This window comes from Phodopus roborovskii, unplaced genomic scaffold (assembly GCF_943737965.1).
Source record: "Phodopus roborovskii unplaced genomic scaffold, PHOROB, whole genome shotgun sequence".
Classification (NCBI taxonomy): domain Eukaryota; kingdom Metazoa; phylum Chordata; class Mammalia; order Rodentia; family Cricetidae; genus Phodopus; species Phodopus roborovskii.
In genome coordinates this window covers 30519468-30546223 of record NW_026126434.1, presented here as the reverse complement: position 1 = coordinate 30546223, position 26756 = coordinate 30519468, and the positions used below count along the sequence as shown (strand labels likewise).

Here is a 26756-nt window from a genome sequence, read left to right as displayed (position 1 = left end):
AGTCGTCTGAACGTCACTGCCAGTTACAGCAGCAGCATGTGGATACTGGGAACCCTGGAAGAGAGAAGCAAGTGCTCTAAACAGCTGGCATCCTCTCCACCCACAGCCAAATTCCTTAACAGTGCATCCTTACTCCAATGCATGCACCTCCATCCACTAGATTATTACTTAGTCTTCTGAACTCACCTCTCCAACCACTTCATTGCACCACCCCCATACCTGTAAAATCATTGCCTTCAACACCTTCCTCTGGTCACTCTCTCCTCCCTGTCCTATGCAGTCCAGGTTTTCTCTAACTGGCTGACTCCTCTTCCCAGATAGGAAAAGTCTGTAAATTCTCCACTTTCTTCCTGGCCAGGTTCTCGGCTCACACTAAACTCTGTAGGTGACCTATTCCTTGCCTCCTCCCACCTCTATGTTAATGGTTACAAACATCTCCAGGCAGCACCTCTTCCTTCAAGTTCCACTTGTACATGCTATCTCTGGAAATTGCCAAGTCAGATGCATGATATATATACACCCTTGACTTACTCTCCCACCAACACAGACAGACACACTGCAAAATAAGCCAACAATCTATCTACATCCTGAATTTACTTACAACTGCCTTCTTTCCACTGGTTCTGGTTTGATTTCCTCCTAGGATGGCTACAAACCTCTCTGGTCATGTTCCCTTTCCAAACCAGTATCTATGTTGCAACCACAGTGGTCTACGGCCAATTAATTTTCTGCCTTTTAGTCACAGGGCTAAAATTTCAATTCTTTTATTTGTTTTTGCAACAGTCTCATTGTGAAGCTCTGGCTGGATTGAAACACAGGTCCTTTTGCCTCTGCCTCCCAAGTGCTGGAATTAAAGGTGTGCCTCAGCACTTCTAGCTCCATGGCTAGTTCCTAAGCATCTTTAATGTAGCTGGAGACCTCCACCACCTTTCCCATCTCCCTTGTACTCACTGTCCCAGACATGCTGAGTGTTAGGCTTCCAAGGTTGTCATAGGCCTTGACCTTCAACCCCAGTGCACACACTGTGGCTTTTCCTGTCTCACTCCCTCCTGCCTTCTCTTCTGTAATTTCTCCACTTTCTTCATTTCCCAGGTTTGCTGTTCATGCTACACTGTACATAATGTTACTCTCCTCCCTTCTCTACTGTACAAATAGTCCACTGGCCTAACACAATACCTTCAGTTTCTTTCATGGGTGGAGTCTGGCTGCACCGTCAGGTGTCCCCACAGCAGTCTTTATCAGGGGACTTTTCTCAGCCTTGCACAACTACTCTAAGACCCAGCTCCCAGAGCCATGGAGATGGCAACACAAGCTCCAGGCACTGAGTTCAGGTCCCCAGCACTTCTGTAAAAAGCCAGGTGTGGCAAGGTGTATGTTAATCCTAGCACTTTGGAGAATCCCTGGAGTTTAGCAGCTGGCCATTTTAGCCAATTAATGTGCTCCAAGTCCAGAGAGGACCTTACCTAAAAAAGAAAAAACGAAGGAGGGCATTGACTCCTGCCCTCCATGTCTGCACATGCCAGCTTCCAGCTGTGTCCCAGAGCTTTCAGATTAGGACCCCAGAGGGTCCTCTACCACCCTTCTCCTAGCACTTACCACATTTAAAAAAAATAGTTGTTTTATTGCTTTCATCACTTAATAAACCATGAGCTCCACAAGGGGCCACTTTTACCCTTCTTACCAACTAGCAGTGATTGATGGGTACTCAACAAATGTTCAGTAGGTAAATGAATCCCCAGAGTTCACAGTACTCTTCACCCTAACTATGACAGTTAAGTGGTACATGCAAATAACTTGTTACCAGGGGTGTTTTGTTGCTCTGTGTTCTGCTGGGATTAGACACTTATTCAAAATATTTTTTGTTCCATAACTTCTGGCAAATAGTTTTCAACTTTTGTGGATTGCATCACTGGTTCTGACGCTGGCTAACTGGACTCCCCTGGACCACACACAGCTATCTGCTTCAGAATGAGAGCTATATTAAACAATATTCTTGCCTCAAAGAGTCTTGGCTTTCTGCTAGACTGGCTAGCTGCATGTCAGAGCCTCAGGCCGCTATAGTCAGGTACCCACTTAGTGGATACAACCCAAGCAGGAGAAAGTGAGGAAAGGTCTGGGCATCTGAGCATGGGAGGGAAACAGAAGTTGCTCCCCAGCCTCAGGTGCTGATCTAGGACATGACTTTCCTTCTCCCTGACCTATCTGTCACTAAGACAGCTATTTGCCTGGTATTTATTTTCCTATGAGCAAGCCACTGACAGTGGCCAATCTTTAAAACAGTATTGACTCCTGCAATGTCTTCAGCTCAAGTCCATTGTGTTCCTTATATCAACTCCATCCCAGCCTAGCTCTTCCATACAGCCCTGGTGAATCCCAAGGGTTAACAGCAGACAGTGAACAAGGGAGGAGTACAAACAGAAGCCTCACTTTTTGCTTTTGTCTGTGAAACTAAAGAGCTCTAGATGGGAGACTGGTTTTTTTTCCCTTAGTTGGAGCTTCTCCTGTTTTCTAGCACATTCTATGTGACCTTCATGCATGCTCACATGCTATGGTCCTAACTCTATATGGCAGTGCAGCCTCCAGGACTTAGGTCCACATTGGAGCCATTGAGGGAAGTAAACTTGAAGGGAAGGCATTGCCAGAGGCCTCAGCTTCTTCTCAGGGTAAGTTCCTTTCTCTTTGGTGGGCAGATCAGTGCTGACATTAAGAAAATGTTACTAACCCAGGAAGCTAGCCCTGTGGTCCATGCTACCACTCTACCCAGACAAACTGTGCCTGCCCCCTCCCTTTTCACCAAGAATTCAGCCTAGAGTTCTCATCTCTGTTGAAATAGCGAACTCCTAAAGATGGCCCCAGCCACCTGCCAACTTCTATGTGAGACTTTAAAAGTCTGAGCTCCATCCCTAAACCAGAGTAAATGGAGCTCTACCGATTCTAGCTTCCAGGTTATTTTTTATTTATATGCATTGGTGTTTTGCCTGCATGTATGTCCATGTGAGGGTGCCAGATTCCCTGTGACTAAAGACACAGTTGTAAGCTGCCATGTGAGTGTTGGGAATTGAACCGGGGTCCTCCAGAAGAGCAGACTGTGCTCTTAGCTGCTGACTGCTAAGCCATTCTCTCCAGTCCAATTCTCAGCTTTTTTTTTTTTTTTTTTTTTTTTTTTTTTGGTTTTTCAAGACAGGATTTGGAGCATGTCCTGGAACTAGCTCTGTAGACCAGACTGACCTCAAACTCATAGAGATCTGTCAGCCTCTGCCTCCTGAGTGGTGGAATCAAAAGTGTGCACCACCAACGCCCGGCTAAAATTTCTTTCCTTTTTGTTTTTCAAGACAGGGTTTCTCTGTAACTTTGGAGGCTGTCCTAGAACTCTCTGTAGACCAGGCTGGCCTCGAACTCCCAAAGATCCACCTACCTCTGCCTCCTGAGTGCTGGGATTAAAGGCGTGTGACATCGCTGTCCCATCTTAGCTTCTTAAAAGAAACAAATCTGTATTTAAAGGCCTGCTCTGCTCAAACTTCGAATGTGTGCACTATTTGCTGGTAATCAAGTCTCCACCTGTACATATCTCATTAACATTTCCACAAGTGTTTTGTCATAGTTACGTCTCAATTAATTCCAGAATTATACTCAGAGAGTCCCCATGATTTGTGGAGCCAGACACACTCATCTTAATCCAAGTATCTGTGCTCCATGAGGTCTGGTCATGGCCAGTCCTGACTTCTGCATCATATAAAGCATTTTGTGCTATGCACAGGTCCAAACACAAACTCCTGATAAATGTCTGCTGGAAAATTCCTATTAACCTCTGTGGCTCCTTCACCTAAAAACCCGCTATTACAAGGTCAGGCAGCAGGGGGCGTGCAGCACACAGCTCAAAGGCAGGAGGACTAATCCGGGTGAGCCTGCCTAGACCTCAGAAGCCCATGGGGACTCAAGTGCTCTGTGGGAATGTGAGCACCAGGCCCTAGGTAACTAACTCTGCTTCCCAAAGAGAATGGTGAAGAAAGGCAAAAAGCCTCCCATAGCTGTCAGCCTCCAACAGCCGCTCTCACCTCCAGCCACCTGTGTAACCTGTTGCACTAACCACACCCAATGGGGGTGGGCACAGGTGTGGACAGAAGTGACCTGTAGGAGACAAGGTCTGGAGGCCCCGACCCCAGCTTGGGTCAAGTACAGCAGCCTGGGTGTGGATCCTTGGAGTGGGAACTTTCGGGCCATTGGTTTCTCGTGTAAGTGACTTCTCCCAGAATAAAATATATAACCCATATTTTATCCTCTTCCCGTGCATCTCAATCTGTGCATCATTACACCTGGGGAAGGGGCTACAAAGCAGACCATCTTTATTCACAATCAGGGTGGCCAAGGGGAACACCTTCGGCTCAGTCCAAAAGCAAAGCTACTGAGAGGGTAACGGACACAGGTGGGGCTCAGCACTCGCCCTCGCCCAGCAGGGCATATGGGTTGCGGGCAGCTAGGCAGGACCCAGGACCTGAGGCTGGGGTGTCCTCATCTCCTTCTCCCTCTTCGTCTGCATCCCGGTCCTCCTCTCCTTCTTCCTCACAGGAGCTGCTCAGCTCTTCCTCTTCCTCCTCCTCCTCATCATCACCTGCTGGCCCCACCCTGCCCTGCAACACCACCAGCTCTGCAGTCTCCGAGTGAGTCTCCCAGGTACCTGAGGAACACAAAGATGTGTGTAAGCAAGAGATGGGGCAGAGGTCAGGACAAGGGCTGGCGTGTACCCCCTTCACTCTGTCATTTGCAGAGCCAGACAAAGCTTGTGCGGTCACCCACATTTGCAGATCAGTACACTATCATCAGAGCTGGCCCATAGTGACCCTCTGTCTGGCTGTGAGGTCCACCCCCTTGGCCTCACCTGTCAGCAGGGACTGCAGAGAACACCTGGGCTCTCACCTCTCTGTTCAGTGTAACCAGGTGGGTGGAAACACAGGCTGAGGCGACCATCCACTGCCAGCCGCAAAAGGCTGTTGGCCGCTCTGTACACATCATTGCGAGCTGCCTTAGCTGTTTTATAACCTCGTTTCTCTGCCCAAGCTGAAGGGAGAAAATAATGTCAGCAAGGGATGCCTGTGAACCAGGTTCCAGTCCTATCAGTCCCATGTCATGGTCTTTCCAATGTTCCACAGTCCAGGCACCAGGTCTTGACTGTGGCAGAGGAAAGACATCTGGGGTAGGCACACAGCCCCCTTCCTTAAGGCCAGAATCTGAGTGGAGAAGGCAGGGCAGGCAGGAGAAAAATGGCAGAGACCACGAAGCCCACCTTCACAGATGTCCCAGGCACACCAGGGATGCTCAGCTGAAGGGTCTTCTGCCTCTGGGTGACGCAGGTGCAGCAGAGCCTGCACAGGGATGCGGGAGGCCAGGTACCCCACAGCAGTGTAGGGCTCCTGGATCTGGGCGATGGGGTAGATTCCAGCCAGAACCTGTGGAAAGGGCACTCAGCACCTTCCTCAGTTCCGCCCTCTCCTCCCCATCCCCTGCAGCCCCTCCACCACAGCATACCTGCAGCTGCCTGGGCAGCAGAGAGGGGAAGATAAGGCCTGGACAGTCACAGAGCTTCACGGAGGGGGTGAGAAAGTAGGTCTGGAAGTACCGGGTGTGGCCTGGTGTTCTGGAGACACTCACCACCTTCCGCCCCACCAGCCCATTGATCAGCGAGGACTTCCCCACATTGGGGAAACCTAGGAAGGCAATGCAAGGGATTGTGGGACAGCCCTTACTCAAGGCCAGAGAGGGTGTCAGGAGGATGGCTCTGGGTAAGGAAGCACCACGGCCACCAACCCAGACGTCAGGCTCTGACTGGCCTCAGCATTTACAGCTGTAGCTCCCAGGCGACTGATTGCTGACCTCTTGGGGGTCGGTTCCTCAACTTACAGAAAAACGTTTCCCTCTCCCCCACTGCCCCAACATCAGTCAGGATTTAGATACCAGAAACAATTGTACTTTATAACAGCCATCAGGACGTGTCTAAGGAGATGCCTGCTGGCTCAATTCTTTCTCATGGCCATACCAACTTTCTTTCTGCCTGAGAGCTGGACCCACACAGACCTCTTATCCCCTACTGAGGCCCTCAATGCCTGACCCACACTCATGTCTCCCTGTATCAAGGCTATGCACACAGATTTGCTGCCTCTCGTCTCCACTCAATTCCAAGCACCCCTCTTTGGCCTGACACGGATCCGTCAAATTCACTTATCCCTTCACTCAGGTAACTGCATCCCAGACTCCAGCACGGTAATGATCCCCGTAGGTCCAGACTAGGATAGTGGTTCTCAACCTTCCTAGTGCTGTGACCCTTTAGTACAGTCCCTTCCTTTAATATAGTTTAGTGGTCAGACAGATGCCTGGCATGACGGTACACTTTAACACAGACAAAAATGCCCAGCAGCCTTGGAGATCTCGGCGCTCACAGCCAGAACCTGAGTAGAGCATTTTCCTTGGCGGTGCATCTGCTTATCTTCTGACACAGGGCCTAGCTCTGATTTGGGGAGCTTTCACTCCTGCTCCCTGGTTTCAGGACCTGATCATTCAGAATGAGACAGCGCCATCCCGCAGCCTGTGGCTTTTCTCTGGATGGCCCTCGTGTGGCTCTCTCCTCCCTTGCCTGGCTGCCTTTTCAGACAGAATGAGCACACTGCATTCACTTCACTTCCAAGCTGTCCCTTGGTTTTCCACTTTTTCCTCTGCCCAAACTGAACACTGCTCTGCCTCAGTCTCCAGCCTTCTCTTCACCCCGTGGATTTACATCCCAGAATACTCCTCAGTGCCTCCTTAAGTTGAAATCCCTCCCACACCCCAATCTCCAGACCCCTAACCCACAGGCTGCTCCACCTCTACAGCTGAGACAGTCCATGACAATCCCTTAGTTCTCGTCCCACTTTCCAGCCCTCCAAACCTGCTCTCCTCCCAGTTTCCCCAGCTCAGTAGTCCAGCTGCTCAGGCCTTTCAAAATAAACAAGCAAAAAGTCCTCTTCGATCCTTGCTTTCTCTTGTGTGCCAAGAGAAGCCATGAGCATTCGCTTTCTCTCCACCTTCCAAGCTGGCCTGGAACACAGCACACAGGCCAGACTAACCTCAGACTCTCATAAATGCTTGCCCTCCCAAGATCTGGGACTACAAACTCAACACACACCCAGCTCCTCTCCGCAGTTCTGGGTTGTCTTCTAGACTGAGACATGTCTCCGGATTCTCTTTCTTGTCCATCTCTCACCATTCACTCCATTCAGCAGAAACCAGATCCTGCCATGCCACTATTGGCGCTACTTACTATTGGCTTCTCACGAATCTAAAACTAAGATCCAAACTGCCAGGGCCGGAGGGGGTCTTAGGGTTGAGAAGTCACTGCTCTTGTAGGACCTTGGTTCTGTTCTGCAGCCATATAGTGGCTAACAACAGTCCACAACCCAAACTCCAGGGAGATCCAGTGCCCTCTTCTGGCTGCTGCAGGCACCATACATATAAGCGATGCACATACATACATGTATACAAAACACCAACACACATACAAAATAAATCTAAAAAACCAAAGCCCACAAATATCTAAGATACTAAATTGACAAGTTCTCTTCTCACCTCACACCCAACATGAGAAGAACCCTTAGACCCTAATCACACGTTCCTTTTCCTCTACAGCAGTAGCTCTCAACCTTCCTAATGCTGAGACCCTGTAATAATAGTTTTTCATGTTGTGGTGGCTGCCCCGACCATAAAATTATTTTCACTGATACTTTATAGCTCTAATGATATCTGATATTTGACTATTATTGTGAAAGGATATCAACCCTCAAAGAGGTCACGGCCCACAGGTTCAAAACTGCTGCTCTATTGTAGACCAGGCTGGCCTTGACTCAAGAGATTTGCCTGCCTCTGCCTCTGTGTACTAGGATTAAATGCCTGTGACCACCCTGAAAAGGGCTCTGACCTAGAGAAAGCTGATACTTCTGCTTCCTGCTATGACTTAGGGGTCCCTGTATGAGGAATCAACACCCACAACTGAACAATGACTTTCTACCAGTCACTCAGGGCAGTATATAAGAAGCATTATGCATCGAGAGGCTCAGCACTATGCCCGCCATTCCTTACCTCCTTTCTTGAACTGTTCATCAGCAACCTCATTCGTAAAATTAAAAGTCACTAAAACTCAACAGCTTAAGGACTTGCCCAGCAGAGACAGAATTATTCGGTTACCTCAGAACCAAGAGCAGGGTTCTTCCCTTGAAGAACCTGCAGCCCAAATAGGCCTAGGTCCCTCTTCCACAAACACTGAAAAACTGCTTAGGAGGCCATTAAGGCAGGCCACTGCATCCTTACCCACACAGCCGATGGTCACCACTCCGTCCTTGTAGCGCTCCCTGGAGGGGCCTGTGGGATCCATCGCTGAGTCAGTCTGCTGCTCTACCAGGACTGCTGGCCCATCTTCCTCTTCTTCCTCCTCCCCAGAGCCATTACCCCAGGAGGCCCCGGCCACATCCCTAGCAATCTTCTCACGCCAGCTGCTCAAGTCCACTGCTCGAAGAAGATAAAGGGAGCCACTATGGATAATGCATAGCTTACGTCACCAGCATTCCTAGAAACCACAGCATGCACATGTGTACTGGAGAAGACTAGAGCCCTCCCACCCCCCTGTACTGGACCCCACTCTGGAGTTACAGACTTCTCTCAATCAGAGCAGCTAAGACTAGGGGCATCAAGCCATGGAGGCTCCTATCCACTTCCTGACGCTATCCTTCCCCTATCAGAGGTTTCTCCTTATCTCAACACCTTCCTAAAACTTGTGTAACAGAAGGATATTGAGAAGTGAACCCTTTAGCTGCACACAAAGCCTTCCATAGCTCCTTCAAGGCCACACACCTTTTCCAGCAGTGATGGTTTCACAGGCTCTCAGCAACTGCTCTGGCCCCAGGGCGCGAGTCCATCCTCTCCCCCGCCTTCGATTCTTCTTCAAGACTGAGATAAGAGGGTGAAGATGCATCTCATCTCTTCTGCCATAAATCAGGTTCCTTTGCCAAAAGGCTTCTCTGTTCACTGACCTGTACCACTCACCTCACCCACGGCATCCTCTCCACCGCATGCTCCCCTCACCCACAGCACCCTCTCCACAGCCCACTTACCACCACCAGGCTCCTGTGGAGTTCTGGTGTCCCGAGGGAAAGAGGTGAAGAGGACAATGTGGAGCTGGGGGTAGTGCTGGTGAAAATAATGTTTCCAGGCAACCACAAGAGCCGGAGGAGCCAGATCCACCTTGTTCAAGACCAGCACTAGGGCCAGTCCAAGTTCTCCAGTTACGTACTCATAAAGTGCTGGTGGGAAGTTCACAACCTGTGACAGAATTGGTAAGAAGACAGAATGACGAGAAGTGAACCCAGAGGTTGCTGGCTCCAGCTCCCCCATCACCAGGCACAACAAAACGCAAGTCCCTGGCTGAAGTAGATATAGTAAGGTCAAAGACAGTTCACCAGCCACACTGAACAAGTAAGGCAAAAGCAGGTGTTAGTGACAACCCAGGCAAGTCTCAGAGTGCCTCCTGCATGTCATGACGAGAGAGATGAATAGAAAATACCACAATGCCTGGCACACTGAGGTAAAGACTAGAACAGGGACAGGAATGGGGGCTGGATAAGTGGCACCTACTTCCATGTGCACATAACTATGTAAGTGTACACAAGTGCACAGCCACATGCACGAAAGTATATGCACTTGGGTACACATTTGTGTTAAGTGTGTATGACTGTGAACATCATGCGTGCATGTGACGGTGCATGTGGAAGTACATGTGTGCATGCATCGAGGACTTCCAACCTAAATGTCCACGTATACCTCCCCTTCTCCACTGGAAGGCATCAATGAGGTGGCAGTCGGGAAATCTGGATTCACAGGGCTGTCCAGCAGGGGTCTATAGCCTCACCCACTACACTAGCATTCCAGGCGGGATCTGTGGCAATGACACTGTGCTAGAGAAATGAGAGGAGGAAGAAAGGCACCTTTGGACTGAGCCCAAGAAGCCCCCAGTTGCCTTCCAACTCTGGAGTTTGATACCGGGATTTCCATTGGTCTAGTTCTGGAAGACTGGGAACATGAGGTGTATGTGCATGTGAGCTGGCCAGCAGAGGAATGGCAGGCTCTGACAAGAGATAGATAAACACTGACTTTCTCAGGCTGGGGGGGGGGGTGCAGCTCAGTGGTAAAGCTCAGGTAAGACCCAACAGAGCAAAACAAAAAGGGAAAAAAACAAAAAGAACTTCTGACTAAAGACTTTTTTGTTTGTTTGTTTTTTGAGACAGAATTTCTCTGTGTAGCTTTGTAGATCAGATGGGCCTGGAACTCAGAGATCCGCCTGCCAGGGATTAAAGGCGTGTACCACCACCGCCCAACCAGACTAAAAACTTTAACCCAAGGTATGAAAAGAGAAAAAGGAAGAAAGGGGCTGTAACCCCAGCACCAGGAAAGGAGGATCCCAAGGGCAATTTGTTAAGTTCCAGGCCAGTAAGAGATCCCATCCCACAATACAAGGTGGCATCATCCTCTGAGGAACACATCCAAGGTTGACCTCTGGCTTCACAATTCCAAACATATGTTCTAGAAGTGGAATGGCAAGCACCTGGACACATGCTTGTCAGAAATGTCATAACACTTCTATCTCCCCACTCCTGCCTTTGACCCCTCCCACCTCCACCCCCCACCCCTCTAGAATCTTTCTTATGGACCTTTCCAATCACTCACTGGATGTCGGATGTCAGTGATGAGCAGGACGATGTCAGACATCTCTAGCACCCGCCACAGCTGCCTCCATGTCTGCAAAGATCAGAAGGGGATTTGGCCTGGAGTCCTCCTGCCTGAGCCCAGAACATTACTTAGGACCACACGCTTCTGCCCCCAATCCACTGTCACCTCCAGATTGTGCTCAAAGTAGCTGAGTTTCTCTGAAGCGTATGCCCCATGTATCTTCCCAAGATACTCCTGGAAGCTCCGCTCCTCTTGGCTCATTAGCTGCTCCTTGGACATCTCATAGCTCCAAGGAGGACGGCGGGGAAAGTCCAATACTGGGAAATGAGGAAAAACCCTCTTTTTCACAGGGTTTCTCTATATAACAGTCCTGGCTGTCCTGGAAATCACTCTGTAGACCAGGCTGGCCTTAAACTAAGAGATACGCCTGCCTCTGCCTCCTGATTAAAGATGTGGACCACCACTGCCCAGGCTTTTTTTCCTACCTAAGTTTTTCAGGACGGGGTTTCTCTGTATAATCTTGACCACCACCCTGCTAGGACTTTTTTTCAAACTCAATCATGCATCTCAGATCCTTCCTTTCCTCCCAGTCAGCTAGTTCCCCTGGCTGATGGCAAACACCAAGCAGCCGTCGATCACCTGAGCCAGGCTGATAGACTTCCCGGATATCCAGCTCCAGCATCTCAGCACTAACAGGCTGCAACACTTGCTCTCTGGCCGCTCTCTTTCTCCTCTCCACCTCCTCCCGGCTGTCCCGTTCGAAATGCAGCCGGTATCTAAGGGAAGAGGGACCATACACCTAGTGAGAGTCCTGTGACCACGATCTTGTCGTCTCCAAAGCAGCCAACTTCGCAAAGCCCCCTCCCCTGGCTGTTCAGGTCTCCTCTGGGAAGCTCCCCCTCACCACAAAAACAAACAGCCCCTCTGGGAAAGCAAGATGTGGCCCATCCCGAGAGGACCAGGTGGCTACCGGCCTCGCTAGCTCCACTTTCAACCAAGCCTTGCCCAGCTTTCCTCAAGGAAGCGCAAAGATAACGCCCTCCTCCGCTCACCGGTTGGGATCGTAGCCTCTCGGTCCCAGCCCCTGGGAAGGCTGCTGGTTGAGCCTGCGGATATGATGGGTCACGGATTCTCCATCCGAGGTGTCGGTGTGCTCCTCCCTCCGCTCCCGGCTCCCGCTGCGGCTGTTGGAACTGGAGCGAAGCCCATCTTGAAGCCCTGAGGGGAAGCACCGGTGACGCCAGTGTGGAGACCGGTTCTCGGGATACCTAAAGCCCTCCACCTCCGCCCCGATCGGGGAGGGACAAGCTCTTCTGCAGCCGCCCCAACTTCTCGGAGACTCCATTCTCTCAGCCGCGCGCGCCCGCCCGCTCCAGCGCCCCAGTCCCCTCTCTCCCGGGTGGGCCCGGGAGGTCGTCACGGCGCCCGGTGGCGGCAGCAGAGCTTCCCCTCCCCCAGCCCCCGTACACTCCCGCGCCGCTGCGAGGAACCCCCCTACCGGGGCAGCCCACGCGGGATCGCGAGAACCCGCTCCCCCCCCCCCCACCTAACCGGGCCCGCGGTGCGGCGGCGGCGGCACACCCCTCCTCCCGAGCTGCGCAGCGGCCCCGCCCCCTCCCTGACCTCGCTTCCGCTCTCGCTTGTCCTGCAGCTGCTTCTTCTTCTGCTTCACGCTGAAGGGCTTCTTCCTCGGCATGGCCCCCGGAGCCCCGGCGCGCCCTTCGCCGAGCTCCCCGCCGCCGCCGCTGCCGCCGCCGCAACTGACTCCCCCGGGCGGCCCCCGCCGGCGGCCCGGGGCCCTGGGGAGGCGGGGCCGCGGTGACGTCAGGGGCGGGCGGGCGAGCGGGCGGCGGGGAGGCCGGGATGCGAGCGGCACGTGAGAGCCCGCCGCGGCTCCGGGGTGCGCGGCGCGGGGCGTCGAGCGGGAGGCGCGCGGGGGAGGCCCGGGGCCGACTCCGTCACGGGCGCTACCAAGTGGCAGTGGCGGGAGGGACCAGTGTCATCAGCACCCTCCTGGAGCTCCCAGGAGCTGCCACTCACCTGGCGGGGGCGGGGCCGGGGCGAGGACACGCCCCGCCGCGAGGCAGCCGCCAGGGACGGCCCCCGGCGTGGGAGCCGAAGCTGCGCGGTCGCGCCGCCTGTCTCCCGGCAGGCTGGCCTATGGCGCGTGCACTCGGTGAGGAGGAGGAGAAGGAGGGTGCTAAGAGGCAGGCTCACCGGCCGCTCGTGTGAGCGGGCGAGCGAGCATGGGCGCGGAGGAGACGCAAGCGGGACAAGGACTTTTGGAGAGAGGTCAGAGAGTACCAAGTTGTGGCTGCGGGCGTTGCCATGGTGACCGGGGGACCGGATGTGGCGACCTTAGGGTGCGACGGGCTCCTCGCATGCCTCCGGAGGACCCAAGTTTGTCAGGTGTGTGTCTCACGGTAACGCGGCCGGGGTGCTCTCCCATGTGGGGAAAAGATGACTTGGGCAAGCAAGCAAAGCCGCCCGGTGAGCGGCGGGGCGAGCGGGTTTCCCCTCCCCCTTTGGAGGAGCATACTGCCGCGGATCCACAACCTGCCGGAAGTGGGGAGGCGAAACTCTCAAGTCTACCGGCCCGCTGCCCATCCGGAAGCGGAAACAAATCTAGTGTGCCCCTTCCTCACTGCCCTCCAAATCTTGCTGCAGCCATTGCCGCAGCCACGATGCCGAAACGAAAGAAGCAGAATCAGCAGCAGCAGCAGCTGCCACAACAGCCCGCCCTGTCGGACCGGGACGAACCCGGGGACGAGGAGGATGAGAGCCCCATTGGTGAGGGGGAGGGCGTGCACACGCCTGTCAGCGGGCCAGGGGCTAGGCGAGCATCGAGGTGCGGGGGAGGGAGGGTCTAACGGAAGGAGGAAGGGCGCACGCGTGGAGAAGGGGTAGGGTGGGGACGGGGGAGGGGAGGGCTGCTGGTGGAAGCTTGAATGAGGAGTTCGCTTGCTTGAACCCTCAATCTCAGTCTGGCTCCTAACCCTTTTTGGAGAAGGCAGGGGAGGTGGCGGCTGAACAGGTGGCTTGCGCAGCCGCAGAATGGCGGGGGAAGAGGGGCAGCAGCAGCGATTTACAGATTGTGATGAATGGGAAGACAATTTGTGACCACACTTCCACTGGTTAGGTGAAAGTGCAGCGTTCTGTGAACCTACTCCCCCGAGGGAAGGAGAGAAGAAAAAAACATATGATGGGCCAACAGTTAAGGTGAGGGATTGGAGTATGTGGAAATCACTGGGCATGTTGTGGATGCAGCACTGTGAGGAAAGAGCTTTTAAGAGACTGTGGCGCGCCCCTGACCCGCAGGGGAAGAAGACCACCGACACGAGGATCCTTCTCTGATCACACTTTATTGAAGCACTTCTTGATTGAGGGAGAGCTGGAGATGAGGGGCACGCAAGCAAGGAAGGGAGCGGCTTATATCTAGGCAGGGTGGGCGTTCCTTCCTGAAAGGACACCAGTCAGTCTGGGATTGGTGCATAGCTGTCGCCAGGCAGACTCGAGGAGGGCACGCGCCAAAACAGGGTTGTTTACAACAGTCCTCGGTGCCATCTTGTAATGGCGAATTGTGTAGGTTCCCACACTTCCCCCTTTTATTTTATTAAGGCATCATCGGTCATAGCTGGGAACAGAGGACGCCGCCCTGTTGAGTGCGCTACTCTTTTTCCAGAGATAGGACGATTACGAGAGCAACCTATATGCTCGACATCTTGTTCCCCTGAGTGGATCGGCTCAGTGCACTCTCAGGTGCAAACTATCCGGAATAGTCTCTGACCGACTGCTTCAACAGCCATCTAGCCCTACCGGGTGCTATGGCAACAAGGCCTCCGGGTGCATAGGCACTAGACTTCATCGGCCATCTAGTCCCACCGGGTACAATGGCAACAAGGCCTCCGGGTGCATGGACACTAGACTAGAGATCTTGAAAAATACTGATCCAAGCTTGGGGAGTTTGGCCGGCCTCCAGGGCTGTCAAGGCTCGAGCAATGGCAACCTTTTCCCTTTTTCTGACGAATCGCCATCCTACAGATCAGGAACAGGACTAAAGTCATGCCTGCCAGGCAAAACATGCCGAACATACCGACTCCGATCCATTCCTTAAAATAGGAAAATGTCTTCACCATCCAATCTGAAAATTGTCCCAAGGTGACTAACTCGACCCTAGTATCATTAAGCACTTGAATGCGATAGGTAAAATTAGCTTGAAGCTGTTCAAATTCTCTAGACCAATTTCCACTTAAAATGCAAGATAGCTGTTTAGACTCATTAAGGGAGGCGGGATAAGGTGTAATGCAAATGTGCGGGGTTCTATCCACACAACTCACTGTCATAATATCAAAAAGATCTTGTATGTTCTCTTCCAATAAGTCTATCCTCTTATTGAGCATAAGTATTCCTGAAGCCAAGTGAGTATTTACCTTCTCTTGAACATAAAGAGTACTAGAAGTTTTTTGTATCACCTCATTAACTTGTTGAACGGTCTGTACTTGATTTGCCATAGCTACTCCGGCAGTAACCGCAGCGGCTGCAGAGACGGTTATAGCCGTAACTATGGCTGCTGTAATACCAAAGTCCCTTTTTTGTCTGAACAGAGTGGCTATAGGAAAATTGCTTGGGTCTGCCTTTACAGGAATAGGTACAAAAATTGGCAGACGCATAACCAATGCTGAGTTATAATATTCAGCACCCCAGCATTGACTGATGACACAAGTCTGGTTCTCACAATCAACCAAGTCCTGAGAATAATTAAAAAGCAAAAACAAAAATGGTGGATCTACACATACCCTGCCTCTGGGATAGGAAATATCATGTTGTTTGTGTGCCCATGATACTGTAAGCTTCTTGTAGGTGGTGTTCAGACTTCCAGTTACATTGTAAAGTTCCACTTTACTATCCTCTAGATTAACTAATGGCGAGAGGTCACAAGCAGCACCCTTGGAATTAATGAGGATCCAGGACGATAAGGGCCAACCCGTTTTTGTGGAATTATTCTTATATTGATATATCATCAAATCTGGCGTAAACCAAAGTCCTGATGAGATGGGAACTATTTTATCATATTTTCCTCTACAATCAAGAAATTCAGGCGGATATTCAGAAAACACATTGGGACAAAGATGTGTGGGCTTAGATCCGTTGTATGACCCATAGCTATTATGCCTACTAATTTTTGGGGCAATAAAAGTCATTCATCCAATATGTAGTGACATTAATCACCGGGCTGCCATTAGTTCCGGTACCTGAGCCACTAAAGCGCCTGATGCTATTTGAGACAATGCTTCATGCAACATCTTTACCTCTAAATCTAGGGTCAAGGATCTTAATGGGTCTTCAAATGCTGACAACACCTGTCTTTGCACAAGGACACAAGGGGACGCATTGGTATCTTTAGAAAAACAGAGCGTTCCTTGCAGGGGTACTCGAGATTGATTAAACGCCTGTTGTTCCTCATTAACTTTGTCTTTCGCTTTGCAGGGGACCCCAAAATGGCAAAGGGTAGAATAGAACTGAGGGAAGATTGAGGATACATTATGTACAGGCACAGGTATTGGCCATGTTCGGGTAAATGACCAAAAATATTCTTCATTGGCATGGGTCAGATGGATTAGTAACCACAGCATCATCCTTTTCCTCCAGAATATCATCAGTGCTGACATCCTTCTCCTCTTCATTGTCGATTTTTCGAATCAGCCTCTCCGGAACCCAAATTGGATCCGTACGGTCCTGCGGGAAAACACAAACAGATCCCCTGGATCTCTGAATAACAGGATCCGGTCCATACCATTTGTTATCCAATACATCTTTCCACATAACCTGTACTTGTGGAACCGAGACTGATTGTGTATGTCTATCAGCAGCAGTCTGATTTGAGTCATTCAAAATCAAAAAATTAAGTGTAAAGAGGACTAAGGATATTCTTTCTCGTGGGGTAGCATGTTCTGCTATTCCCCCTTTTTGTTTTTGTAGCAATTCCTTAATTGTCCTGTTGGCTCTCTCAACAACACCTTGCCCCTGGGGGTTATATGGCAATCCCAGGGTATGGTAAACTTCAAGGCGAGCACAGAACTCTTGGAAGCCATGAGAGGTGTAAGCTGGACCATTGTCCGTTTTTATTCTGTGTGGCTTGCCCCATGCTGCCCAGGCTTCAAGGCAGTGGGTTTTCACATGAGAAACCTTCTCTCCTGATAATGGCATGGCATGTATAATGCCCGAACATGTGTCTACTGACACATGGAGATATTTAGATTTTCCAAATTCAGGTACATGTGTAACATCCATTTGCCATAGGGATAGTGGTTTTAGGCCCTTAGGATTTACGCCAATATGCGGCGGATGATGAAAAGGAACACATGACATGCAATTCTTCACTATATATCTCTTGCCGTGCTCCGAGAAATATGAAACTTTAACCTTAAGGTATTAGCGGGAACATGGTATAAGCGATGAAATTGTTTTGCGGATTCCAAAGGATCCAATGCGGTCATAATTGTAGACCTTGTTGCTTTATCCACTAAATCATTCATGGCCGTCATTGGTCCCGGGAGTAAGGAATGGGCCCGAATGTGTCCTATATAGAAGGGATGTTTTCTATTTAAAATACAATTTTGAATTTGTACCAAAATAGGTGCTACCATACTCGATGGATGAATATTAGCAGCAACCTCCAAATTGGCAACCGTATTGACCACATATAATGAATCTGAGAACAAGTTAAAAGGTTCATCAAATCTTTCAAAAATCTTTAAAACCATTTGACATTCCACCACTTGAGGTGCATCAGGGCGAAAATTATAAACTACGGGTTCTTGTCCTTGAACTGCATAAGCCCCATTGCCTGTTTTTGACCCATCAGAGAATATAGTAATGGCAGTCACCAAGGGCATAGTGGAGGTTATTTTAGGAAAATAAACTAAATCTTTATTAACAAATGATAATAAATCACTCTTAGGATAATGATTATCTATTATACCAGAAAAGGCACACATTAAAATTGCCCAATCATCTATTATTCCTGCAAGTACTCCAACCTATTGCCTGGTATAGGGGACAATTAAAACATCTGGATTTTTTGCAAAATGCATGAGGCTAAATTTTAACCCTATCAATGCTTGGATAGCCACTAAGGTAGGGTAATGTTGTACTGTCTTTGCTCCAAGTGAGTGACCATGAAGCCACCAAAGAGGACCTTCCTGCCACAATACACCTGTGGGATAAGTTTGTGTTTTTAAGATGCATAATTTCAAAGGCTTTCCTGGATCCAATCTATCTAGACTCGCCTTTTCAATAGCAGCTTCAACTTTATGAATTGCAACTTCACCTAGGGGGGTAAGTGTCTGGGGGGAATTAACATCTGGATTGCCTTCTAAGATGGAAAATAAGGGCTGAAACTCATGGCGGGAAATAGACAACTATCCCCGCAACCAATTAATATCCCCCAATAATTGTTGAAAATCATTCAGGGTTTTCAGGTATCTCTCTACATGCCCTTAGCCAGGCCTCTAATCCCTTTCCTTTCCAGGGAGTGATAGCCCACCTACATTCCTTAGTAGACTGCTCAAAAACTAACTGTTGGACTAGGGGCATGGCTGTTTCCATGTCTCCAAATATTTTTCCTGCAGTTTCCAACATTCTAGCCACAAAATCTGAAAATGGTTCGTTAGGTCCTTGGATGATCTTTGTTAAATTTCCAGAGATCTCCCCTTTGTTGGGCAGTTTTCCAAGCCCTTTGGTAAATATCATTTATTTGTGCATAAACTTCTATCGGAAAAGCCGTTTGATTTGCTGCCCACTGTCCCTGTCCTAAGAGCATATCTGCAGTCCAATGTTGGTGTTGATTCTGGGCATTTAACCGAGCTTGCACATGGGCCGCATCGGTGACAATAGATCTAAAATCCAAATATTGTCCCGTGGATAGACTTGCTCTCGCAATCTCAAACCAATCTGACGGCGTGAGAGCTTGATTGGCAATTCTATTCAACAATGTAAGAGTGTAATTAGCATTTACTCCATAGGCCTTTGATGCCTCCACAAGATCTTTCAACTGCTTATATGAGACAGGTTCATGATATCTATTGCCGGTCTGAGGATCTTGAAACACCGGAAATGCGGACGCAAGACACGCCCAGGCCTTCCCACTAATAAAGTGACATCCTCCACCGGAAGGACGATAAGGGGGTGGAGCCAAGACAGTGCGGAGCCAAAGGCGCCATAGGTCCCACACTTGACTTGGCAAAAGTCTGTCCTGGCCGCTGTTCATATCTTTCTTCCTCATACCCTGTAGCGGCCTCCTCTAACTCCTCCTCCTCCTGCCCAGTTAGTTCCTCTTTATCTGTTTCTTCATTTTCTGAAAGTTCTAAATTAGCAAATTCATCCAGTACTGGATACAAAGGGTTTTTTGTTATATTCCACCCTTCACTTTTACTATCCTGGATATAGTTTTTTTCTTTTCCTTTTTATCCTTATTGTTTTTAGGCCTTTCTTTCCCCTCTCCTAGTGACTCGGCTTCAGATAGGCTGTCCTGATGCTCAGCTAACACTCTACGTCCTTGCTTAATCAGATCCATATTTCTGCCGTCTCTGAGACATGAATGTACCAGCCTCCATAGAGGAAGCGTTCCCTTACCAAGCCGATCCTCCTGCTTAGCGGTCTCTAGATCTTTCCCAAGTTTCTCCCAGCAACCAAGAGTGAGGTCGCCGGAGACTGCAAACCAGGGCGCTATCTTGTCGAAATCCTTGACGATAGTATGTATTGTGCCCGAAGATACCTTTAAGCCTCGTTGTTTTTAACAGGCTCTGTATCGGGCCAAAGAAATCACAGGCTCCTGGACCGGCACCCAAGTTATTACCCATATTGCCCACTTATTTACGAGGGACTTACAATATGGTAAGAAACGCCGCTTTGTTTACAACGGTCTTACTTTCACTTTACACCCAGCAAAGGCACTCCTCACCGGGTTTGTGACACCGCAACCAAAAACAGCAGAAAAGAACCACAATCACTATACAGATAAAAATTAGAGCGTACACACCAGGATTAACCCCGCCAATCAACATACCTGAGAGGACTTACCGACGTCGCCGCTTCGTGTGTAGAGTTCTGGATCCTTTTTGGCCCCTCACTAGTGTCCGCTGAATGCAGTTTCCCGGGTTTCGGCCCCAGCTGTGGCGCGCCCCTGACCCGCAGGGGAAGAAGACCACCGACATGAGGATCCTTCTCTGATCACACTTTATTGAAGCACTTCTTGATTGAGGGAGAGCTGGAGATGAGGGGCACGCAAGCAAGGAAGGGAGCGGCTTATATCTAGGCAGGATGGGCGTTCCTTCCTGAAAGGACACCAGTCAGTCTGGGATTGGTGCATAGCTGTTGCCAGGCAGACTCGAGGAGGGCACGCGCCAAAACAGGGTTGTTTACAACAGTCCTCGGCGCCATCTTGTAATGGCGAATTGTGTGGGTTCCCACAAGAGACCTGTTACTCTGATGGGATCTCCACTGTTTTGCTCATTCTCGAACAACTCTGCAGAGGGACGGGCAGATGGACGGGGTGAGAGATTGCGGCTCTGCTGAGTGGATATATCTGACTTTACTGGTTTTTATTTTTTAAAAAAAAGTGATTACTAAGACCACACAAGAACGAGATATGATGATCAGTCCTTTGCGCAGTCTGATGACTTGTGTTTTCACATCTGCTCTTAGGACCACCCAGCCTTCTGGGCCCTCCCCCCATGGCTAATGGAAAGCCTGGTGATCCCAAGTCAGGTGAGGAGAATCGGGCCCTGATGTGTGTGCTGGTTCTAAGTCCTGGCGAAGGGATGGAAAAAAGCTCATCACAGACTTTTAAAACAAAAGTCCAGGGGTTATGTTTTAACCAGTGGTCGTGTATTTACCATTTGGGAACACGGTATTGTCTAAATGTCGGTTTACTTCCAGATTCGCTCCTAGGTCTGAGGCCTTCACAGTCACTCTGTGTCTGTTCCATTTGTGTAGAGATAAACATTCTCGTCATAGGGAAACATAGAGGCTTTCAGTGGGATGCTACCAAGATGACCCAAAGTGGGATGACATTTAAAGATTTGGTGTAAACTACAGTAGCTATGACATTGGGGTTTTCACAGAATAATCTACGTACGTTTGTAATGCTTGAGAGACAAGACAAGAGGATCGGGAGCTCCTAGCCAGCCTCTCCTACGAAGCAAGTCAACACTAGCTAGCCTGGGATACGTGAGATCCTGTCTAAGTGGCTCTGTCAACAAGTAATGATGCCTTAATTGGGTATTTATGTACAAGTATGAACTTTGACCTTGTGGTAATACTGTAAAATAAATAGGAGTAAAACAAAAGGATGTAAATATTTCATGGCCCTGACTAGAGTTTGCAAACAAAAGTGCTTGTATCAAAAGCATGGGGTCCTGATTTCAGACCTCAGCAGCCATGTCAAAAGCTGGGTACAGCACAGTGATGAGGCAGAGATAGGAGGACTCTAGGATAGGGTTTGGTGGCTTGTGAGTGGCTAAATCAGCAAGTTCCAGGATCGATGAGAGCCTATCAATCTCTGGCCTCTATGCATCATGCACTTATGCTAATCATAAAGGAAAGATATGTAAATGAACTACATCAAATAATACAAATTTGTATTAATCTAACAATACTGCTAACTAGCCATGAGGCCATATAAACTACTTACAATGAGCAGTATAGAGATTTGTTAAAATACCAAAAGTAAGCCACACATGGTAGCATATGTCTACAATTTTGGAGGGTGAGGCAGAACTGTAATGCTAATTATGAGGCTAGCCTGAGCTACACAGAGACCTTGTTTAAGAAAGTAAAAGTAAAGGCAGGTAGTGTTGTTGCATGTCTTTGATCCCAGCACTCTGGAGGCAGAGGCAGGCAGATCTCTTGAGTTCTAGGCCCCAGCCTGGTCTAAAGAGCAAGTTCCAGGACAGCCAGGGCTACACAGAGAAACCCTGTCTCGAAAAACCAAAAGGAAAAGAAAGTGAAAGTAGAGAACTACCATAGAAGCCAGCAGTTTCACTTTGACATTTATATTTATAAGAATCAAAAGCAGTTAGTGCCACAGCATGGGTGAACCTTGAGCATATTGTACTAAGAAAGTGCACAAGTCATCTAAATTCAGATTCATAGAAACAACAGTATGGATCCTGGGACTGTTGGAATGTAAGGAAAGGGCTTGTTCAAACAACTCTCACAGCACGTGAACCATACACTTAAAAAATAGCTGATCTAGGCTGGGGTGATAGCACACACCTTTAAGCCCACAGTCAGGAGGTAGAGGCAGGAGGATCTCTGAGTTCAAGGCCAGCCTGGTCTACATAGTTCCAGCCAGAGCCATACAAGAAAGTCCTGTCTAGGAAAAAAAAAAAAAAAATAGTTGAGCTTGGTGGTGGCGGCGGCGGCGGCGGCGCATACCTTTGGTCCCAGTGCTTAGGAGGCAGAGGCAGGTGAATCTCTGTGAGTTTGAGGCTAACCTGGTCTACAGGTTCGAGTTCCAGAAACAGCCAGAGCTGTTACACAGAGAAACCCTGTCTCAAAAAAAGAAAAAAACAGTCGAGGTTTTGCAGAGATGGCTCTGCAGGTTAAAGTGCTTGCCACTATACCTTACAACCTAACTTGAATCCTCGGGCCCCACCTTACTTATACAAGAGCTGAATTCAACAAGCTGCTCTCTGTCACACTTGCATGCACTTTGATACCTGTGCACACAAAGCCAACACACACAAATAAGATAGAATTATTTTAGAAGTCTCTTCCTTGGGGCTAGAGAGCGGTTGCCAGGTGGTTAGGAGTACTGTGGCTACTATTGCAAGAGGACCTGAGTTCCATTCTTTGCACCCACGTGGCAGCTCATTGCTTCTGCTTCAGTTCCAGGGGATCCAGTGCCCTTTTTTGGCCTGCATAGGCACCAGGCAAGAGTGTGGTACACAAACATAAGATCAGACTTGAATGCACTGTAGTAGGGAGCAATTTAACCTGAACAAAATTTGTAATGCATGTAAAAATGTGTATAGCCACACACTGGATACCCACATGTCCAACATTAGTAGAATAGACAAGTCAGTTGTAATGCATGTGATAGAACACTACACTGCAAATAAAATTAACAAACTACCACTCCAGACAAACCTGGATAAATCTCATGATTCTTAAAGATAGCCAGAGTTCAAAACCAGGCATGATTCACAGTCTGTGATGTTAGAAGTCAGGCTGGGGATTTAGCTCAGTGATTGCCTATAATACACAGGGTTCTGTAATAGAAACCCAGGTAAAGATGTGATAGTTGACATGTGTCCTTAGATGATGTGTCAGAATGCTTTGCTGCAGCTAGTGGGGGAGGAGCTTTGGTCAGGGTTAGCTGCCTAGCAATCATCGTCCTGTCTTTCTGTAGCTCTTCACAGGGTTCCTCCAGGATCAAGGGCACCAGTGATCCCACCACTGCTGAGCCTACCACCTCCTCCCCGGGGCAGAGGCCCTATTCGAGGAGGCCTTGGTCCTAGATGTAGCCCATATGGTCGTGGTTGGTGGGGTGTCAATACTGAGCCTCCTTTTCCCAGGCCAGGCTATGGGGCTCCCTTTAGGGAAAGCTTTCATACAGAGCCAAGAAATCCGCGAAGGCTCAAAAGCTGGTCTTTTGCCAAGAACATCTGCCCACCCAAGGACAGCCCCCACATGTTAGAAGGTAAGGCTAGCCCTGTTATGCTTTTGCCTTGTCCTGCATGCTTGCCCTGGTCTCTTTTTTGGGCTGTCCCTGAGCAGCACTAAGAATTAATGTCTGGCCTTTCCTGGGTTAAGGACTCCTCCACCACTGAGCTGCCAGCCTCTTAGCTGGCATATAAGTAGTCCCTGAATATCTTTCTTCCCTCAGAAAGAATATCTTTCCAAAATACTTGGTGGTCTGGGAGTCTTGTCAGTGGATGAGCAAGTTGGTAGCATATCTGAGGCTCTGTGTTCTACCTCTTAACACCAGAAACAAAGAAAAAAAAATACTTGTAAAACAGTGTGTGGTGGAAACCTTGGCTTTTTCACTGTACTGTTTCATGCTCTTTCTTGGGATTTTTGGAGGGTAGGGGAGGAAAAGCTGCTTTTGTTTTTTTGGGGAGGGGACCAGTGTACAAATTGACCTCAAACTTTGTGACAGTCTTCCTGTCTCCAGCTCTTACTAGGTTCTAAGCTGTTGTTTTCATTTGTCACAGACAAGTCTGACCGCCCTGTCTGCCGACACTTCTCCAAAAAGGGCCACTGTCGATATGAAGACCTTTGTGCCTTCTACCATCCAGGCGTCAATGGACCTCCTCTGTGAGACTGTGCCTTCCCACCCAGGCTTGAAGGAGCCCTCTGACCTTATGGCCCCATTATAGCTATGTGAAGGCTCTTCAATCACCTTCAGTCAGTGACATGTCCTCCCCATTCATCATCTCCCCTGTTTGGGGTCCAGAGTTGTGATTGTCACTGGTGTGCGGTGTGCGGTCTTCCGAAAGGCTCCAGAGACCGCTGGGACCCCATCTTGCTCCCTTCCACTGCCTTCTGGATCTTCCCCTCTGCCAAATGACTGCTGAACAGGAAACCTTTGGTGCTGTTTCTTGTGCATCTGTCCACCTGTCCCCCAGTGTTGCCCTCAGCCCCTGAAACCCCTGGCGCATTCTTCTGTCCTCAGCTGCTTGTTGAAGTCCTTTGATGTGACGTCCCCGTGTTTGAGCTGCCCAGGAAATGCACCAGGTTGTCTGGCCTCAGAGTCAGGTTTGAGCGACTGGTACAGGCTTGCTCCCACAACAGCTTCCCCTGCTTTCGGATGCCCTAGTTTCTTGTCAGTAGCATGAGCCCCACTGCTAAGGCCTGTGGTCACTGTGCTTTGTGAGACTGTGCATCCCTCATAGCCTTCCTCATTGTCGTGACATTTTTGTGACTTCCCAACACTAGATAACGTTTTTCTGCCAAATTGAGCGAGGCTCTTGGTGCCCTCTAGACCTCACCTACCTCCCAGCACGGGAGAATGTGAGACTTGCTTAGACTGCCTCCCCATCCTGCCGTCAGTCTTCTGGGTCTAATGCAGGCCAGTGGTGTCTTGTAAAGCCTCAGGCGGGCCTCACCACCCAGCTCCTGCCTGGCTTGTTTTAGTTAGGCCCTACCATTTCGAGGCCACCAGCCCTTTCTTTCATTTGCATTCTGTGAATCTCCACCTGGCCTTGGCCTGTCTTAGGATAGAACCTGGACAGTACTGTCACCTCTGACCCTCTTCTCTCACGCTGGGTGTTTTCTGTGAAAACGGCAGTGAGCATGTTGGGTTTTGAGCTGGTCCTAAGGAAGGTCCGGAGATGTGTGAGCAAGAGGAATGAGTTGTTTTTTTCTTTTTAATTTTTTTTTTTATATTAGTAAATAAACACAATGGAAACCAGTATTTTTCCCTCATTTCCGTGTTGTAGTCATCTCTAAAGTACAGGTGAGGCTGCTAGGAGACCACTAACCCCACTTAGTTCATCTGAGCCAGCAGCACAGTTGCGCTCTGGAAAGGGTTGGGGGGGAGCAGATGAGGCAGTGGCAAGAAGTCAAGGTCTAAGGGGTGCTCAGGAGGAGGAGTAGGAAGTGGGGGAGGAGTATGGGAGACCTTAGATGTAAGTCTTAGGATTTGGGTCTAAAAGCTAAATCAGAAGAGTTGCTCACAATTATTTTGATTTCTTCCCCCTTGTAAATCAAATCATGTAGTTTTCCACGTGACCTTTGTAGATAACAATGTCAAGCTGTGTAATGACTTGTTGAGTTTGGACATGCCTGTCTCCTTAGATTGGGGTACAGACTTGGAAATGGAGATTTTTAAAAACATTTTAAAATTTATTTCATTACTTTGTGAGTATAAATATTTTGCCTGAATGTATGTATATGCACTACACATGTGCCTGGTGCCCATGGAGTCAGAAGAATGCATCAGAGCTCCTGGGATTAGGGTTACAGACAGTTGTGAGCCCCCATGTGCTCTTAAACACTGAGATGTGTCTCCAGCCCCAGAATTGAAGATTTAAATTACTAAAATGACACAGGTAAGCTGCAATGGTGGCATAGGTTTGGGTAGTGGAGAAAAGTTGACCTTTGGAACAATCACAATGAAAGCATTTGGGGCTGGAGAAGATGCCTCTGCAGTTAAAAAAGCCTGAATTTGGTGCCCAGAACCCACATCACTTCCAGGGGATTTGGCGCCCCCATCTGGCCTGAGAGCACCAAGCATGTACTCAGTGCACATATGCAGGCAAAACACATATGAGTAATTTATTTTTAGAGACTGTCAAAAAGATTGAGCTTGGAAGTGCAACATCTGGACCTCGGGGGGGGGGGCAGAGGCCAGCAAAGGAGGGAGAAGGATCAGTCCACTAGAAAAAGGTGTATTAAAAAAATGGGGGTTGGGGGTGGGGGGCTAGTGACAACTGTGTCAGGTGTGCTAGGAGAGTAGGACAAAGTGTTGGCTTCTGATGTGTGGGTATTGGCAAGTGAATTGGGACAGGAGCATCATGGGGGACTAGGAATGTGGCCCAGATGGTGGGATGTTTTAATAGTATGCATGAAACCTTAGGCTCAAGTATTAGAACATGTAAACGGGGGCTGGAGAGCTGACTCAGCAGTTGAGAGCCCCTACTGCTCTTCCAGAGAACCTGGGTTCAATTTCCAGAACCCACAAGGTAGCAGATCTAATACTCTCATGCAAACATACAAGCAAGCAAAACATCCCAATGTATATATAAAACAAGAATAAATAAGCCTATTTAAAAAGTTTTTTTTTTTTTTTTTTTTTTTTTTAAAGCTGGGTGTTGGAGCACACTTTTGGTCCCATCACTCAGGAGGCAGAGGCAGGCAGATCTGAGTTCGAGACCAGTCTGGTCTACAAGAGGTAGTTCCAGGACAGCCTCCAAAGCCACAGAGAAGCCCTGTCTCAAAAAACAAAAACAAAAAAAAATTTTTTTAAAAACATAAATAAACCAGGCATATCAACATAGGTGTGT

General features: G+C 49.2%; 2 protein-coding genes across 3 annotated transcripts; one reads left to right on the top strand and one right to left on the bottom strand.

Annotated features, from left to right (window-relative positions):
* Nucleotides 1–4326: 4326 nt before the first annotated feature.
* Gnl1 (G protein nucleolar 1 (putative)) lies at nucleotides 4327–12572 on the bottom strand. Its single transcript, XM_051187409.1, has 12 exons — nucleotides 12367–12572; nucleotides 11796–11961; nucleotides 11383–11519; nucleotides 10909–11060; nucleotides 10741–10812; nucleotides 9132–9339; nucleotides 8872–8967; nucleotides 8332–8526; nucleotides 5524–5702; nucleotides 5282–5444; nucleotides 4915–5055; nucleotides 4327–4675 (listed from the first exon to the last, which is right to left on the bottom strand). The coding sequence occupies exons 1-12, from the start codon at nucleotides 12437–12439 to the stop codon at nucleotides 4431–4433; spliced, it is 1827 nt and encodes a 608-aa protein (XP_051043366.1). The 5' UTR covers nucleotides 12440–12572; the 3' UTR covers nucleotides 4327–4430.
* Nucleotides 12573–12929: 357 nt separating this feature from the next.
* Nucleotides 12930–25182, top strand: Prr3 (proline rich 3). 2 transcript variants are annotated; one of them, XM_051187444.1, is made up of 5 exons: nucleotides 12930–13152; nucleotides 13411–13533; nucleotides 20449–20511; nucleotides 23159–23449; nucleotides 23964–25182. In XM_051187444.1, the coding sequence occupies exons 1-5, from the start codon at nucleotides 12990–12992 to the stop codon at nucleotides 24068–24070; spliced, it is 747 nt and encodes a 248-aa protein (XP_051043401.1). In that variant the 5' UTR covers nucleotides 12930–12989; the 3' UTR covers nucleotides 24071–25182. The 2 variants fall into 2 exon arrangements, with proteins under 2 accessions (XP_051043401.1, XP_051043400.1); XM_051187443.1 differs by lacking the exon at nucleotides 12930–13152 and having other exon boundaries at nucleotides 13159–13533.
* The last annotated feature ends 1574 nt before the right edge of the window (nucleotides 25183–26756 follow it).

Bases quoted from the DNA above. Each gene is read 5' to 3' on its own strand.
- Prr3 (XM_051187443.1), top strand. From the start codon at position 13,191: ATGTGGGGAAAAGATGACTTGGGCAAGCAAGCAAAGCCGCCCGGTGAG. The intron at 13,534-20,448 runs GTGAGGGGGAGG...ATCTGCTCTTAG, and splicing joins GGAGGATGAGAGCCCCATTG to GACCACCCAGCCTTCTGGGC. The intron at 20,512-23,158 runs GTGAGGAGAATC...GTCTTTCTGTAG, and splicing joins GCCTGGTGATCCCAAGTCAG to CTCTTCACAGGGTTCCTCCA.
- Gnl1 (XM_051187409.1), bottom strand. From the start codon at position 12,439: ATGCCGAGGAAGAAGCCCTTCAGCGTGAAGCAGAAGAAGAAGCAGCTG. The intron at 9,340-10,740 runs GTGAGTGATTGG...ATTCTGTCACAG, and splicing joins TCACTGACATCCGACATCCA to GTTGTGAACTTCCCACCAGC. The intron at 5,703-8,331 runs GTAAGGATGCAG...TTGCCTTCCTAG, and splicing joins GGTGACCATCGGCTGTGTGG to GTTTCCCCAATGTGGGGAAG.